Here is a 16304-nt window from a genome sequence, read left to right as displayed (position 1 = left end):
ACCGTGTATTTTGACCAAGAACCACACGCGGCTCGAGGTAAAAACAGCTGAGCCTCCTATTCTATACATTTTCAGCGCGTCACACGGCACCAGCGTGAAGACTCATCTGTTTTCATACATTTCAAATGAAAAAGAACTCATCACGCAGACGCCACGCAGACGCCACGCTTCCAGTGTTACCCACAAAAGCGCACAATGACCTGATGCGGTCAGCCACATACCAGGTTTTGACTTAGTCTTGTTACACAGCATCCGACTGATGCTGTTTTGCCTCTGTCACTACCTCCGATGCCGGCTAAGGGGGAACAACTTCACCCCACTATTTCGCCTCATGAAACGTGCACAAGAACTTTAACCATGTCCAGTTGCCTTTTGGATGAAGCTTTCAATTACCTGACTTAAACCTGCTTCAAGATAAAGTAATAATCATTGCTTGTAGCAGCGATGAAAAGTGCAAATGAAGAAACCTCATTAAACTGTATTCTTTTTGCCCTCTAAAATTTGGCCTGTTTAGCAATTTAAAAATATTTTTGAAAGCGTATTTGAGGTCGTGGTTTATTGCCTCAAAGAGTGTTCTGAAAAAGAAATAGACTCATACCTGCATTCAGCTTCACCTTCCACAGAAATGACACTGGCACATTTACCAGATGGCACAAAACCCTGCTCGTGAAGCTCTTGGGGGTTGTCAAACATTAGCAGTGTGTTTATGCGTTTTCTCTCATACTATAATACACTTCTGACATAATAATCACACGGAATAAAAGGTTTCTCTCAACAAAGCGCTGCAGTCTTGACAAATCGGCTTAAGGATCCGCTGAAAGCGTTTGATTGACGACAACAAGCGGTAGGTTGCCAGGTTCAATGACAAACCTCACAAACACAAAATCTCCTAAAATTGTGATGAGGGATTTCAAACACGCACATTAAAAGTGTTTGGGTGGGGGGATTGTTTCGAGCTGCGGTGAGAGTGACATTTAGGTCGTAACATCACCGAACAGCTGGTGGCTGTAGGTAGCAGCTTCACAGACAGCTACGAGCCTGAGGGGGGGTGCTTTCATTCTGGCAATCCGAGTGGAGCGGAGGATTGTTGCTGGGTTTAAACGAGTTCAGTTCATGCATTTACCCAGCGCACCTTTATGTGTGTAAGTGCAGGATAAGGCTGAATGATTGCAAATGGCAGTGTTTAAGAAGGAGGTTCAAATTAGAGTTTCACTATCACCATGGGCATTGGGTCAGAACGCATCAGCCGGGAAACTTCAGGTACTTTTAACAAGGTTTATTTCTTCAAGTAAAGTAATGGAGTTCAATAAAAACACAACACGCATGGGATGTGACACTATTAGATCAAAAGATTCACTTTTCTTTTGATAAAATACAGATAGATAACGTCTCAGATAAATGCAGAGACAGAATAAGAACTAAAAAGGAGGATAACACCTCTTACCATTCTAAACTGCCGCCCCATGTGAAGGTGAAAGAGTGACACAAGGGAGAGCAGTCTTTAAATAAGGAGAGATCAGGTGAACTAAATCACACTAACAAGGAATGCAAACAACCAATCAATGATGAGGAGAGGAGAAACAAGGAAGTGAACTTAAGGAAGTGAGATAGGTGGGGAAAGGAAGTGACCTTTGGCTCAGCCCTTCCCTTTACCACTTTCCAATCCTATGTTTGCAACCGTAACTAGGCGCGAGAGGCCTGTCAAGCTTTCAGATGCCGAAACAGTGTGCGTATGGAATCTGATATCCTCAAAGTTTAGAGGTGGGGGGTGTTGTAGTTTTCACTTTTCCGAAGCCAAAAACTCGAGAGGAGAGATGTTGGACATGGATTGAAAAATGTGGAAGACAGTCCGCCGCTTGGTTCGTGCAATTGTTGTGACAAACTTCTGCAGGATTCTGTTGGGCTTTCCTCTTATGCTCCAGTGTTTGGATCCAGTGTTTGGATCAAGCACGCGATATGCGAGCAATATCCTGACGCGCTTTAAACAAAATGAAAAAGTGGGGTAATTTAGTTTTGCTGGCAATAGGCTAAAACATTTTAGATAATGAAAGCTATAGAGAGTCATAACCAAACATGAGCTTAAGATAAAACAATACATTGACTTACCCTGCTGTGCAGGAACAGGCCTGACGCTCGCATTGGGACCGGTGAGCTTTTGCTTCGATTTTTATGTCCTCTTCATTCTCAACACTCCGCTGACAAATTATATTCTGGATGTAGCTTTCAAATGCATATTGTCGTCCTTTCTGTCGACTGCTCTCTGATATTTTTCCAGAAGTTTGCTATTATTTCCCTTGGAACATCTCTCACTATTGTAGTTGAAAACGGCATAATATTTCAATGCCGGTGCGAAAGCTTGGCAGGCGTAGCAACAGTAACCAAGGGGGGGTGGGACTTAGCGAAGGGTCAAGTGGTAAAAGGTAACAAAATAGTGATCTTTACTACAGACAGAAACAAATGTCTTTATTACTTTGACCACAGCCGAGAGAGATAGCCGATAAGAAATCTCAGAGCGGTTTCAAAAGTACAAAAAAAAATCCATAAAAGTTCTTCCAGATTCTGAGCACACTGATGAACACTCACAGCAATGAGTTGGAATGTTGTGCACCTAAAAGTTTGATTTATAGGCTGTAGAGCTGAATCAGATATGCGATCTGTGACCCAGACAGCTTAACTATATCAACTGTTTACTTTCCAGGTAATTACTATCCACCTTGCACAGAGAAAATCTTCGCCCTCTTAATAGCTATTGTGTGAATGTCCTTGAGTCACCTCCACCTGCAGCAGTGGAGCTTTTACACCGACTGCAGCAGAAAAAAGCCTTTTTTTTCTGGATTGTTACCAGATGTGTGAGAACAAGTGCAGTTTTTCAGCCCTCAATACACTCACCCCCCTCCCAGAAAAAGAAACAAGAAGCTTAAAATAGCCGGCTGCGAGAACAGACCAACCCCGTTCCTCTTTATTATGTGTTGTTCAAATCAACACTAACTTGACCTCTTTCTATATAATTACCAGCCTACATAATTCACAGCCTCTCGCTTGGAAACTTCAAGTAATTACCCACTACTTGTAATCCGGAACAACTTCAACATATTCCCTATAATTACCGCAGGATCTCTGGGTTCTTTCTAGGATCTATGCTTAGAAACAGGCAGGAAATTGAGCGCGGCCACATGCTGACTGCCACGGATGATGTGGGCCCCCGCTGGGCCAATCAATCAGAAATACATCGTCTGCTGGAGTACAATTGAAGTTAAACCGAGGGGGAGGAATACATCACATGTATATTTTTAATATTACCACTGTTATCAAATGCATCACAGTTTGGAAACCAGAGTAGTCCTAAAAAGTGCTTCTGCGTTTACTGGAAAATCAACTTTAGTCACTTGCATAGGTGTGTGAGGAGGCCTTAACTAATGTCCAGAATGAAACTATATTTGGGTGATGGTCCCGTTTATTGCAATGATAAAACAAACAGAAAGTTTTATGAGATGAATGATGATAAATCCAATGCTGTAGCTGTGACGCTGCGGTAAGCGTTAAGTTACGATCAGAACAGTTTGTTCCCTCTAGTGCCAACAAACTTCCTATTTCCCATGACCTAACAACACCTGACCTATCATGTGACCTATTACCCAACACCGATACACACCCTAGTGGTCAAAGTAAACTAACAATATATACACCAAACACACATGTTAAAGTACAATAATAATCTTTTTAATACACCATCCAGTCGCAGTTACTTCAGCATTATTCAAATGTTTTATAGTTATGTTTAATACAGAAGAAGTCAGCAGTGATTTCAGACTTTATTTTTTGTTGTCTAAATGGCATCAAATGATAAATGGGCTGCACTTATACAGCTCTTTTCTAGTCTTCAGACCACTCAAAGCTCTTTTACATTACCTGCCACATTCACCCTTTGAAAAGTAAACCAAGGCGCACACATTCAGACGATAAAGTCCAGGTGTGAAAAATAAAGTCCGCACACTGGGTCATGCTCTATTTTCCTCTTCTACATTCACCCTTTCATACACTGATGGCAGGGGCTGCTGTGCAAAGTGCCAATCTGCCCACCAGGATCCAACTAATCACATTCACACACCGATGGCTCGAACCCCTAACCCTCCAATTTAGTGACAACCGACTCTGTCACTGAGCCACTGCTGCCCTTATATCTTTCCCAAATCTGAACCAAAGTGGTTTAACGTCCTAAACTTAAGGGGATAGTTTGGATTTTTGGACACTAAGTTGTATGAAATACTTGCCAGTAGTGTAGCAGATGCAAAGCTCTTAGCTTAGTCACAGAGTCCCGTGGTCGGAGTTCTGGCCGGTTCTGAAAGTAAAATAAGTAGCTCCGGCGAGATGCCAGGGTCATGAAACCTAAAAGTTTCACCCTACAAAAACAACATGCAGGCAGTGGTGATCCATGTCCAGCACATAATGTTTCATATACTGCGCCGATTTTTTGGCACTATTTTCTTTCTTGACAAATCTAGTATCACTACGCCTGTGGCAGGCCGGTTTCTCAGGTAAGCCGACCTAGTAGCTGTTTCACACTGATGATACTGGATTTGTCGAGAGAGAAAATAATGCCAAAAAAAACGGGGCAGGATATGAAATCCTAAGACGATGATTTAGTGTTGGACATGGATCACCGTCGCCTGCGTGTAGGGTAAAACTTTTTGGTTTCATGACCCTGGCATCTCACTGGAACTACTTATTCTACGTTCAGAACCGGCCAGAACTCCGCCCACGGGACTCTGTGACTAAGCTGTTGCATCCACCACACTACTAGCAAGTATTTCATACAACTTAGTGTCCAAAAATCCGAACTGTCCCTTTAACCACAGACTGGAGTATGGATGCTAAACAAGGACAATGGTGTGAAAGTCCTGCACTTTGATGCTCGCTATCCTCCCCGACCTATGTCCTGGCAACTCCAGCACATTACTGACTATTGGCTTTAATTTAATCTATCAAGTACTGTCTGGAACATAGTCCAGGCAGTGATGAATTAGTCTGTCGTCACATACAAACATGCCTTCTTGGAGACAGGGTTGCAGAAGCAAAGGAGTGGTGAATTAACAGCAGCATCACCTGACATTTAATGTTGGAAGGGATGGATAAAAACCTCCTGATCCTTATTTTATTGCATGAAGGACAAAAGAGAACAGGAGCTTTAGTCTGATCACAAACTTGTCTGTGGCTGTGTGTGTGTGTGTGTGTGTGTGTGTGTGTGTGTGTGTGTGTGTGTGTGTGTGTGTGTGAGGGTACAGCTTCTAAACCAGGCAGCAGTCCACACTCTAAAGAGCCAGCTCTGAAACAAAGCCTGTTCCTAGTGTGCTCGCATCCCTTTGTGCGCTCTCCAGGAGGGTATTGGGTCCTAAGCTCCTAAACCCTGTCCTAGATGGTCCGTCTGTCTGTGGGCACCAAGTCCACTAAAGCTCCCCAATAAAGCTGCATGCAGCCAACACGCACGTGTGTGTGTGTGTGTGCACAGTGAGGACTGGCTGAGGAGCGTATTGGCTGAATCCCTGTTAAAGCTTTGTAACGGCTGGTTGGGGACATTGTGTGTGTGTGTGTGGCTGTGTGATGCATGCACGCGTGTGACAGTGAGAGATGGGACAGGAGGCCACTCTGGACTCTGACCTCATCCCACGCTGGACTGCACACACACGCACACACACACACGCGCTCACAGGCACATTAGAGTCCCCTTGTCGCCCCCTCACTTGCTCCCTAACAGCCTGTTAACTATTAATGACCAATTACATGCCACTTCCTGTTTGTCAGGGGGGCACTCGCATTGTTTTCGGGGGAGAGATGGAGGCGACATTCTGATTTTTCTTAATTGCTTTCTTGTTTGTGTGTTAACATTTAAAGGAATTACTGCAAGTGGGAGTATGTTTCTCTCTCTCTCTGTGTGTGTGTGTGTGTGTGTGTGTGTGTGTGTGTGTTAGAGAGAGAGAGAGAGAGATTTTGTTTGCGTGTCTGGGAAAAGTGAGAGTGTGTGTGACTAAGCAAGAAAGAGGTTTAATTAGACGTCCTGAGGGATTAGAACCCAGATGAGTCAGGTTTGTAATCGGGCCAGGGTGGCAGGAGCCATGACACCCAGCCAGACACACACACACATACACACACACGCACTGTTCTGCTCCCCAGGATGTCTCTGTAATCCCCGCACCTCCTGTCTGCTCTGCCTGCCTGTCTTTCATGACCAATTCATTTTGCCTGCCTGCTCCTTCCCTTCATCTCCCACCGCACCGAGTCTTCTTCTTCTCCTTCTTTCCCTCCACCTGTAACACCCGTCTTTCTTCTTCTTCTTCTTCTTCTTTTTTTTTCCTCCGCTCCGCACACCTGACACCCTATTTCTCTCTCATCTGCCTTTCCTGTCCCTCCTGCCAACCCTTTCACACCATGGCTGCCCTCTGACCACCAATCTCCTCATTATTTGTCAGGATACAACCCTCTGCTGCCATTGGCTGCTTCTTCAAGGCCCTTTCAGACTTTCTTCTCATGTCACAGTCCCCCTGCGGGCTTCTTACCCTCCTACTTCACCCCTCTTTTTATAGCATCCCTCGCTGCTTGTGCCTTTGATCCCTCGTCTCCTTTCACTTTTTTCATTTTTAATACCCTTTGGCACATCAGTTTTTATTTCATGTTTAGGACTAGTAGTGTACTCGTGGTACAAAGTGAGAGAGGTACTTTTGCGTAGGCGAGTTACCCACTTATTCTTCTTCGCTTACTAACTGATTAAGAAATCATTGACGTCATTGTGCTACACAACAGGGACAGTCATGTGTCCTTGCTTTATTACATTTGTTGTTTTGTGAAAGAGGAACTCAAAAACACCCACATGTCTGTATTTAACAGGTGAAGTAACAGAATGAGTCAGCCTGCCTACATTTTGCAGGTTTAAACTGACCAGCAACAGCTAGCGTAGCATAGATAGCCCAACCCGCTGCAGGTTTAACGACTCCTCATCACGTTTAGGTTTTAAACACAAAAGGAGTGGACCCAACTGTAGACTTTAAGAATGCTTTAATGAAACACAAAGAGGACAAAAGGCAAGACAAAAAAAATAACATAGAAAAAGGTTCAAGGTCCAGAAAACACTGAGAAACCCTGATGAAGCCAGCCGCACAAAGAGCCAGGGTACGTGGTTTGACAAAAGACAAACAAACAGGGGAAGACAAAATACAGTGTGAAGGTGAGCGTAATCAGGGACAGGTGAGACTAATCAAGGAGCAGGTGAAAACAATCAGGGCCAGGCACACAATCAGAGGAGGGAGAAGACACAAAGGTAGGAAGAAGAACGGAGGCCACAGGAGGCTAATGACAGAATAAACAGGAAATATAAACTGAACACTGAAATTATATCCATCCGTCCATTATCTATGCAGCTTATCCTGTTCAAGGTCGCCGGGGGCTGGAGCCTATCCCAGCTGTCATTGGGCGAGAGGCTGGCTGACACTTTAGCAGCTTTCCCGCTAACACTCGGCTTTGTTGCTTAGTGGGAAAGGTTACAATCTGCATTCAGACCCGGGTCATTATCGCCTCGGCTCTGAGGATAGAGGATGCTAAACTCCTTTAATGTCTGTAACACCATCCTTTGTACTTTTTCCATGACAGTCATTGAAAGTCTTGTAACTTTTTCTTTAACCTGTTGGTTTAACGGTCTGTCTGTGAAGGACAGGAATAGCCTAAACAGTGTTGTTGAGGTCTGCTCTAAAATAATCAGAGTCAAGCAGAGAGACTTGTGCTCAGTCTGGGAGAAGCGTGTGGTTGCTAAAGCTAAAGGAGTTATTATCCAACATGACCACGTCCTGTTCACTGAATTCAGAGCCCCTCAGAAAAACAAACAGCTATTCCAAGTCCTTCATTCCTATTGCTATAACGAGGGTGCCAGCTTGAACCTCTGACTATGTCCTGAATTAATTTAATTAATCTGCTTATTGTCTCTGACATAGACTGTGGACTGTGAAAACTGAATTGACCTTTTGGGATAAATAAAGTTGTCTGAATCTGAATATGAATCTGAATCTGATCGGCACTGATAGGAACACAAAACCTGTGTCGACACACTAATCTCCGCCCCCTCTCCAGTGTGATGCTATGCTCCGTCTCTAACTTCTGCGCCTCCTTGTCATCTCAACTCCAAATTCCCTGTCTCCGTCCGAGCAGCGCTCGAACATCGTTCCCAATTTGTCTGCGCCGAGTTTGATACACAGACTGAATGAGTAATAGATACAATAATGACCTAACCACTGGAACATCTTCACTGTTTACTAACCCTGCCTCCGGCGCGTTTGTGACGTCGGACGGTGACACAGCAGAAACGAGACTGACAGGAGTATACTTCACCGGCAATGGGAACAGAGACAATCGGCATCTATAAATCTTCCCAGGTCTAACAAAAATGCATCAACACGCTAAATTTAGGTGGGAAAGGGGTAATAGAGACAAACAACCTTTCACACTCACATTCAGGTAAGTTTATAGTCACCAGTGAACCTAAAAAGCATGTCTTTGGACTGTGGGAGGAAGCCGGGAGAACATGCAAACTCAAGGCCCACTTTTTCCGGGCCAGGATTCAAACCAAGAACCTCCTCGCTGTGAGGCGACAGCGCTTACCACTGCACCACCGTGCAGCCCTGAAATAATACGAAATGTAAAAACTGAACATGGAATGATACATGGCAGTCCTTTGATCACAGTCCTCCTGCAGGGTTCACACTCCCTTCAATTCTGAATAAAACCAGGTGATTCCTCTTCAGGTGTAACAGTGGCAAATGTTAGCAGCTACATGTTCATTTAAACATCATTTAAAGAGACAGAACATGTTATTAGGGCAAATTTAGGGTGATTGGTTGTCCTATTTAATTTGAAATAGTGACCCCATGCACTCATTGTGACTTAAGACATTATTTAAAGACAGTAGAGACTGAACACTTTTTTATTTTTATAGTGTTGAGTCCTGCTATTTCTGTGTATGAGTATGCAGGCATGTGGGCGGCTTTGTGATGCCAGTTTTACATTGTATCACTGCAATTTACATTTCATGTTAATCATGAATTAATCACTTGATTTTTTATCCTCAGTAAATTAAATAATAGAAATAAATTGTCAAAATTTTAACTGTAAACATGCCACATAAGTATTTCCTGTGGTACAACCAGAGAAATAATAATTTCCTGCCAATTAATCCACATTTCATTCCATCATTAAACCCGTCTCTGTCTGTCTGTCTGTCCTCCCCTCAGGCCCAGGAACATCCAGTGGTCAAAGATTAACGACACCTTACCTGAGAGGGCGGAGATTTCTGGCCCCACCTTTCAGATCTCTCGTCTCAGCCAATCACACAACGGGACGTACCTGTGCCAGGCCCAGAACAACTACGGACGCGCCGCCGATCACTACACCCTATTGGTGTACGGTGAGTAACCACGGCGACCACTTTCTTCATGTGTTTTTTTAGACGTGCTGTAAAAGTTTGATTCTCTTTTTTTGTTCTGCAGTCTTTGTACCCCCGGCGATTGTTAAGCGTTGTGAATAATTTTATGTTCAATGGATCTTTTGTTTGATTTTCTTTTTCTTGTGTTTTGCTTTTTTTTTCAAAGAAATCTTGAATTTTATCGATGCCTTAAACTCCCCATTGTCTTTGGAGTCTGGTTCTTCTCGCATTGGGCAGCAGAGCCGTTAAATCGGGACGCTTGTCTCATCTGTCTTTCAGGTTTATTTGTTTTCCTGATTCGGTACACAGCAGGAAACCTCTGCTAAACCTCCTGTGCGATTGATTCAGCAGAGATATTGATCCCACAAAGAAGACGTTGGCTTCCGTGCTCAGATACTCGTCACCAACATCATTATTCAGGCGATCTGTTGTAAAGAACCAATTTATCTCGTCCCCTGTGACCCCCATCGTCTCCACGAGGAATTCAGGGGAGCTTAAATCTTCAAGTGCGATAAATAAAGATACAAGACGTTGGGACGAATAAATGAATTTCAAAATAAGAGCTGGCACGTAGGAGACAGAAGTTAACACGGGATGAGAAGGATTAATGCTGAATCGGTTGAATCTCTGAGGTCTTTGGCAGGAAACAAGAGTGGAACATGTGTTTCATTTAAAATTCATATTTGCTCGTTGCTGGAGCATCAGACAGGGAGGAATAATGTGGGTAAGGGGCTTTTGTTGTCTGGTTTTCTGAGTTTGCCAAGATGTTGCACCTAGATTCAGTTGTGGTTGCTGAATTCTTAACGAAGGCTGGCCCAGAAAAACTGCACACGAGGCTCAAACACGGCGACGGTGGAGCTTTCTTGTATCGCCATAAAGTTCTGTTTCAGAGCCGGAGCGACAAATTGGACAAAGTTTCTCTCCGAGTGTGAAGCACGTTTGAAAAACAAGGTTTTCGATTCATGCGAATGTACACTCCACTCAAGAAACGCGCGAGTAAACCTGCAGTCAAACAAGCACAAAATTGGAATTGTGAGATTTTTAATGGGACGGCAACGCAAAGCCAGCTCGTCATTAGATGCTTCTACCGTTTCACACCCAATACGTTTGTGGTTTGTCCTAATTACAAGCACACGACTGTCACTCAGCAGGGATGCCCTTTTGATCTACACTCCCCCCTGATGGCTGCTCCTGTCACTGCGCCCAGGCACCTGATCAGGAGATCAGAGGCGGAGGAGCGGATGGAGGGAATAGAGACATGATGTGTTATGTAACATTTTTAGACTGCTTTTGGTTCGCGCCCCCTCATATATCCATCACACTAACCCTCCTTTTCTCTGGCGCGCACGATCAGCCCTCGTACATGCGCGTCTTGCATCAAACGGCACACGTAATGGCAGCTTTCCACAGGCATCGAGGGTGGCAACAGTGGCAAGATGAAAGGTGACATCCCCTCCCACTTCCCCTCCCTCCCTCTGTCTCTGTGTGTCTTTCTCTCTCCCTATCCTAGAAGGTTCGACACGTCCGGCTTTGATGTGCGATGCCACCTCAGTAGAAAAATGTTCTGTCTTACTCCATCCTCCTCAGCTTGCCTCCCTCACCATTTTTTAGCTGTCGTCTTCATTTGTTTTCCTCCTCGGCCGTTTCTTCTTCCCCGTGTTTCATCATTCATCTTCTGTATTTCAGGCCGTTGCTCCGTGCTGGTCATTAATTTGATTTATCTCGCTTTTTTTCTTGTCCTCTCTTACTGGGGGAAAAAAAATAGTACATTTTAAGTTACAAAAAGAATTCCCTTCGACCAAAATCCATGAAAGAGCAGAAATCCACATAACCAGCATAAGCCGAGCTTCAGCTCCTCTGCTCTGCACCGCGGATTTCCCGCAATCAGCTGCTTAAATCCTCCTGCTGTAGCCTCACATCAGTGCTGGTTAGCTTTATGTTCTCGCCCACTGTTTCAAACCTTATCTCAAAGAGCTCAGAGTTGTTGATTCAGTCACCATATTTATGTGCACATGACTAAAAATCACTCTTAAGTTTTTCAAAGTCTCAACTAATAATCTTTTTTTTTATCATTGCAAAGAAAGTGCTGTACAGGAGAGCTAAATAAAACATGGCTAATGCTGGGAGCAATAACCAAAGCTACAACAACAGCAGCAATACAAAGCAAGACAAAAACAATACAATACTGTTTGTGTTGAATTTGGCGCCCCCTGTGGACAAAGCCGTACCTCTTATCTCTTTGCTGATTTTGTCCTGTACATGTTTGAGTGATGGTTTTTAACATAAAATCTCATCCTGCTTTCTTTAACAGTTACTCACTTTAAATTTCTGCCCTGGAAAATGTAAACAGCGTGCAGTTAATCGCTTCGTCTGACACCTACCCCCCTACCAGCAGTTTCAGGCTTTAAGAATAACTATATAGAAATAATCAATCTGGTCTGGTTTACTTTTGTAGCTCATATGGAGTCATCAGAATTAATTTCAGTCTGTTTCATAACCAGCGAAAAAAACTCCTCGCAGGAGCTTTAGGTGAGTGAGTAATCAATCAGTAGAGATTGAATAACTTAATATGAAGAGTACGTCATGAAGGAGGGTTGAGCGGGTCTTACCTTTGCTGTAATTTCAACATCATGATGCAGATTTGTAAGAAGTAAAAATTCAAGCTTTGTCAGGTCTGTCCTCAAGAGGAGAAGAAAAATTTTAAAATGCTCTTTGGTGAACAGAGGTCGGATTGATCTGATGCAGTCGAGGAAGTCGGGAAATCTGAACGCTGAACGGCTTTCATTACACAGCGTCAAGCAAATTCATCTCAAGTTAAATTTTAGATCTAGAACAGATTGTTAGCTGTTAGCATGCAGATGTCTGTTTATAGAGATTAATAAGAAGCTAAATCATCATCAGATGACGCTGATGGGAGCCGGGATGTCAATACGCCAGATTACGTTCTGCCTGCTTTTGCTCTCCACACGGACTGTTTTTCCTGCATATGCGGCAGCCTGCTGATATGTGATTGGTTAATATTACTCAGACTACAAGTTCAAACAGAACACTTGCCTTCCCGGAAATCCACGTCCCTGCCTATATAAATTAAATAGAGATTAGACCGAGGCAAATGTGTGCGAGGTGCAAACAAACGGCACGTGCTTCGTCTTGAACTGGAGACAGAGGGACAGCAAACCTTTCACACTCACACCTACGAGCAATTTAAAGTCACCAATGACGAGCATGTCTTTAGCCTGTGGGAGGGAGCCGGAGCACCCGGAGGGAACCCCGACATGCACGAGGACAAAATGGAACCAGGAACCTTCTAGCTGTGAAGCGACAGCGCTAACCACTGCACCACCAATTCTTACCCAGGGTGGTCAAATGTTTTGCTCCTTGTACTCAGGCCACAATGACTCCAGTTAAATGAGTGTCTCCGTGGATGCTACATAAATATAAAACAGAGTTCTTGCCAATGCAAACATGGATGATTCAATATGGTGTGAGTGAAGTGCTACTTAAACACAAAGTTCATCAGTCAATATTGAAAACAAATATGAGTCCTCTCTGTGAAATATGTTAAGATGACTCATAACTCATAACGCTCACACTCAGTGTGTTTTGTATCACTCCTGCGCCCACGCTGTTATAGTAGGTGTCTTCTCTTTTCTATTTCAAATAGTGAGTATCTCATTTTGTAGCAAAGCTCTCCGCTTAGTCCTAAAGACTTTGGAGGTAGAGAAATAATAAAATATCATCCCACTCTCGCTCATCTTCTCTGTGGGCTTACATTCTGTTTCACTCGGAACGATTTCAACCTCTGCCTCCCTCTCCCTCCTTTTCCTCTGCATCCTCCCTTTCTTTCCAGTCCGCCCGCTGTTCTCACCTCTTTAACACCACCTGTCCATTTCCTCGCCTCCCTCCTCTCCTCCTACACCCTTTCAACTGCTTTTCACCTTGCCACCGGTCTGCCCTTTGTTCTCAGTGCAGCTGCAGTTCAGTGTCTTCCTTCTAAGAAGGCCCAGCTTTCTGACAGAAAGCCAGAGAGAGAGAGAGGAGAGCGTAACTGAACGAGGGACGGAAAGATGGAGGGAGGAAAGAAGGAAGAGAGAAAAGAAGGACGTTGGAGGTCGGAGGCAGGTTAACATTCAGTACCGCAGCTTGTCAGATAAACGGGATGTCAGTTCAGTTGGCTCCCAGCCTTCCCAGAGGGAATCCCAGGGTGCACTGAGGGAGGGAGAAAGGAGGGAACGCTGGAGGATGTGTAAAGGATGAGTCAGCAGAAAAGAAATCATTTTATTGCAGGTGCAGAAAAACCACCAGCGCTCCCTCTCCTCTCGTCTCCCTTCCTTCCTTCTCATTTCATGTCAACCTTCCCTCTGTGAGAGTTATCTGCCATCAGGGTCTGAGCGCTGGGTACAAAGTCGGGCAAAAAGTGGCTGCCAATTTGTCGCAGGTGCTTTAGGCGCTGTTACTTTGTGAAGGGAGACGCGCTTAATGCTGGCGCAGGAGAACAGAGAGCGCGAGGTGGGAGAGTCTCCCCGGGAGCGCGGCCCGCTGCAGAGACATGATGCATTGAAGTTGAGCTTTATTTGACTGCATGGTCACACTTTTGACTCTGTGTGCGTGTGTGTGTGTGTGTGTGTGTGTAATGTGTTTATGATTTACAGTGAGAGCGAGATATTTTTCATTACAGTGCTAGTGCGTGTGTGCAGAACTTAATACGATTAAATTAACTTTTTGCAACTTTCAGAAAGTCACTAATGACATTAATGTGAGAAACGGCGTTGAATGAATCAGCACACACACACACACGCACACACACACACGGCGCAAATTTCTGTGAAATGTATAAAGGATGTGGCCTCTGTTGGTTGTTTCATCTCTGTGCCACCATTGTTAAGGAGAAATTGGATTTTTTTTTTAATGTGTGTGTGTCTGTGAACGAAGGTGCACGTGAATGTGTGTGCGTGTGACTCGGAGGAGAATGTTGCAGATTGTCTGCTGAAAGCCCGGAGGGCTCCCTTATGTAATTGAACTGAGCTGCTGCACTCAGATGAATCGCCAAGCCAATAAAACCCATTAGAATTGAATTGCATGAGAGAGTGTGGGAGACGCAGAGAGAGAGATGGAGAGGTAGAGAGTTGGAGGAAACAATTGTTCGTTTGCATATGTGTAACTCACTTATATGCACGTGTATGTGTGTGTGCGTATACTTCTGTAAAACCTGCACACTAATTGTTTTATAGAACGATTTCTGGAAAGCAGAGGGGAGTGATAGAAAGATGAAAGGATGGGTGTAGAGGATGCACGCTGACCAGGGATTAGCCTGTGTCTTCTCGGTTGTTGTAATGAGCCGTCAGGATAATTGGAATGAAAAACATAGACCTCCATTTAATGAAGTGAGACTTTCAAAAAAAAAACATGGAATGAGAGTGAAAGTGGAAATAGGTTGGGGGGCTTGTGGCAGAGGAAGCCAGACGGAGATAATGCAGAGTCAATTTTGTTTGGAAAAAATGGTCTCGAGAGCCGCTTCCCTCCACACGCGACAAGCGCAGCTCCATTGGCGTCTGAGAGAATTCTGAGCGAGCGTTCGGCCAATCAGCGGTGGCCTCTCTGGCCTCGGCAGCGGACCTCTGACCAGTGGCCAGCATTCAGCGCACTGATTGACAGCCGGAGCTACCACTGCTCTGGGCAAGGCCTTTATAATCAGGAAGAGTGAACATGAAGAAATAACAGGGCTCATCCAAAATGGCAGCCGCAGCATCCTCGGGCGCACTTCTGCCAGAATGAGATACGAGGAGAAACGTCATTATCGCAAGTGCCGCCACATCCATCCCTGGAAATAACATGGGCTGTGTGCCTGATTGGCAGCCATATAGTGTTAATGAATAACAATATGATGTGGAGGGGGGGGAAAAAGGGACGCTATCGGCCAAGAGAACGACAGCTGTATGGCATTCTCCTTAATTAAGTTGAAGAGAGGCTGTGAGGGAACGGAGTCACCGAGGAATGAAACCAGAGACGCAGCCGAGTGAAGGAGGGAGGGGCGAGCAGAGGAGGAAAGAAAGTTTGGTTGAAGAAAAACCATGAAATAAAGAAGAAAGAGAAAGAGCTTAAATAGTTGGGAATGTGAGAATGAGCATTTTTTTAGGTCATATGTGATCAGGAAGAGAAATTAATCATCGTCCAGTTAATTATTGCAGCGCCCCCAGCCATTAATCCTCAGAAGATCCTCAAATGACAACCGCACACACGTGCACACACATACAGAAGTGCAGCTGCACAACCACACTCTGAGGTAATTGTTGGGTTTGCTTCTTTTCTCTCCCTCACAAAACTCTGCTCATCTCTTTGTCCACACTGTGTGCATCATGTACAGTTCTGTACAAGGAGAAAAAGACCGTGCAGGGCTTTAAGAAAGAAGGAGAAAAAAAAAAGAGGACGGGGAGGTATAGTGCTGACATAAGAAGAGTGCAAAAAGAGATTGATGATCTCAGGGCCAGTGGGAGAAAGGGAGAGAAAAGACAGAGGAATACTTACCAATAAATTACTCCTGAGCAGGAAAGGGCAGTGCGTGTGTATGCCTTTGTGTGCTTTATGTGTGTGTGCTCATGGCCAATTATGCTTTTATTATGTGTGTGTGAACTTGTACTTGTGTGCACATACCAGCATGTACTTCATAACAAGCTGTGTATGATGCTTCAAGTGCATAGACTCCATTGAAAGTTGTGGTTTCAGAGAGATTGTTTGATGAAGTGGCATGCTATTCACTCTTAAAGTGCCGACGCGCACGCAGTCACACTTTCACACCCACTCCTGCGTCTCCCTTTTAGTTCTTGTCAGCCATTATTTTTGTCTT

The 16304-nt window shown here is 44.4% G+C and overlaps 1 protein-coding gene across 5 annotated transcripts in view; it reads left to right on the top strand.

Annotated features, from left to right (window-relative positions):
* Positions 1-16304, top strand: part of cadm4 (cell adhesion molecule 4) — a 174452-nt gene that overhangs the window by 149540 nt on the left and 8608 nt on the right. For all 5 annotated transcript variants that reach the window (XM_069655967.1, XM_069655968.1, XM_069655966.1 and 2 more), the window contains exon 6: positions 9270-9442. In XM_069655967.1, the coding sequence (XP_069512068.1) occupies positions 9270-9442 (173 nt within the window). The remainder of the gene's footprint in view (positions 1-9269; positions 9443-16304) is intronic.

Source organism: Semicossyphus pulcher, unplaced genomic scaffold (genome assembly GCF_022749685.1).
Source record: "Semicossyphus pulcher isolate SPU_LCO1_2020_fin unplaced genomic scaffold, fSemPul1.0.p SCAF_9, whole genome shotgun sequence".
NCBI lineage: Eukaryota > Metazoa > Chordata > Actinopteri > Labriformes > Labridae > Semicossyphus > Semicossyphus pulcher.
This window is presented reverse-complemented; position numbering and strand designations above follow the sequence as displayed.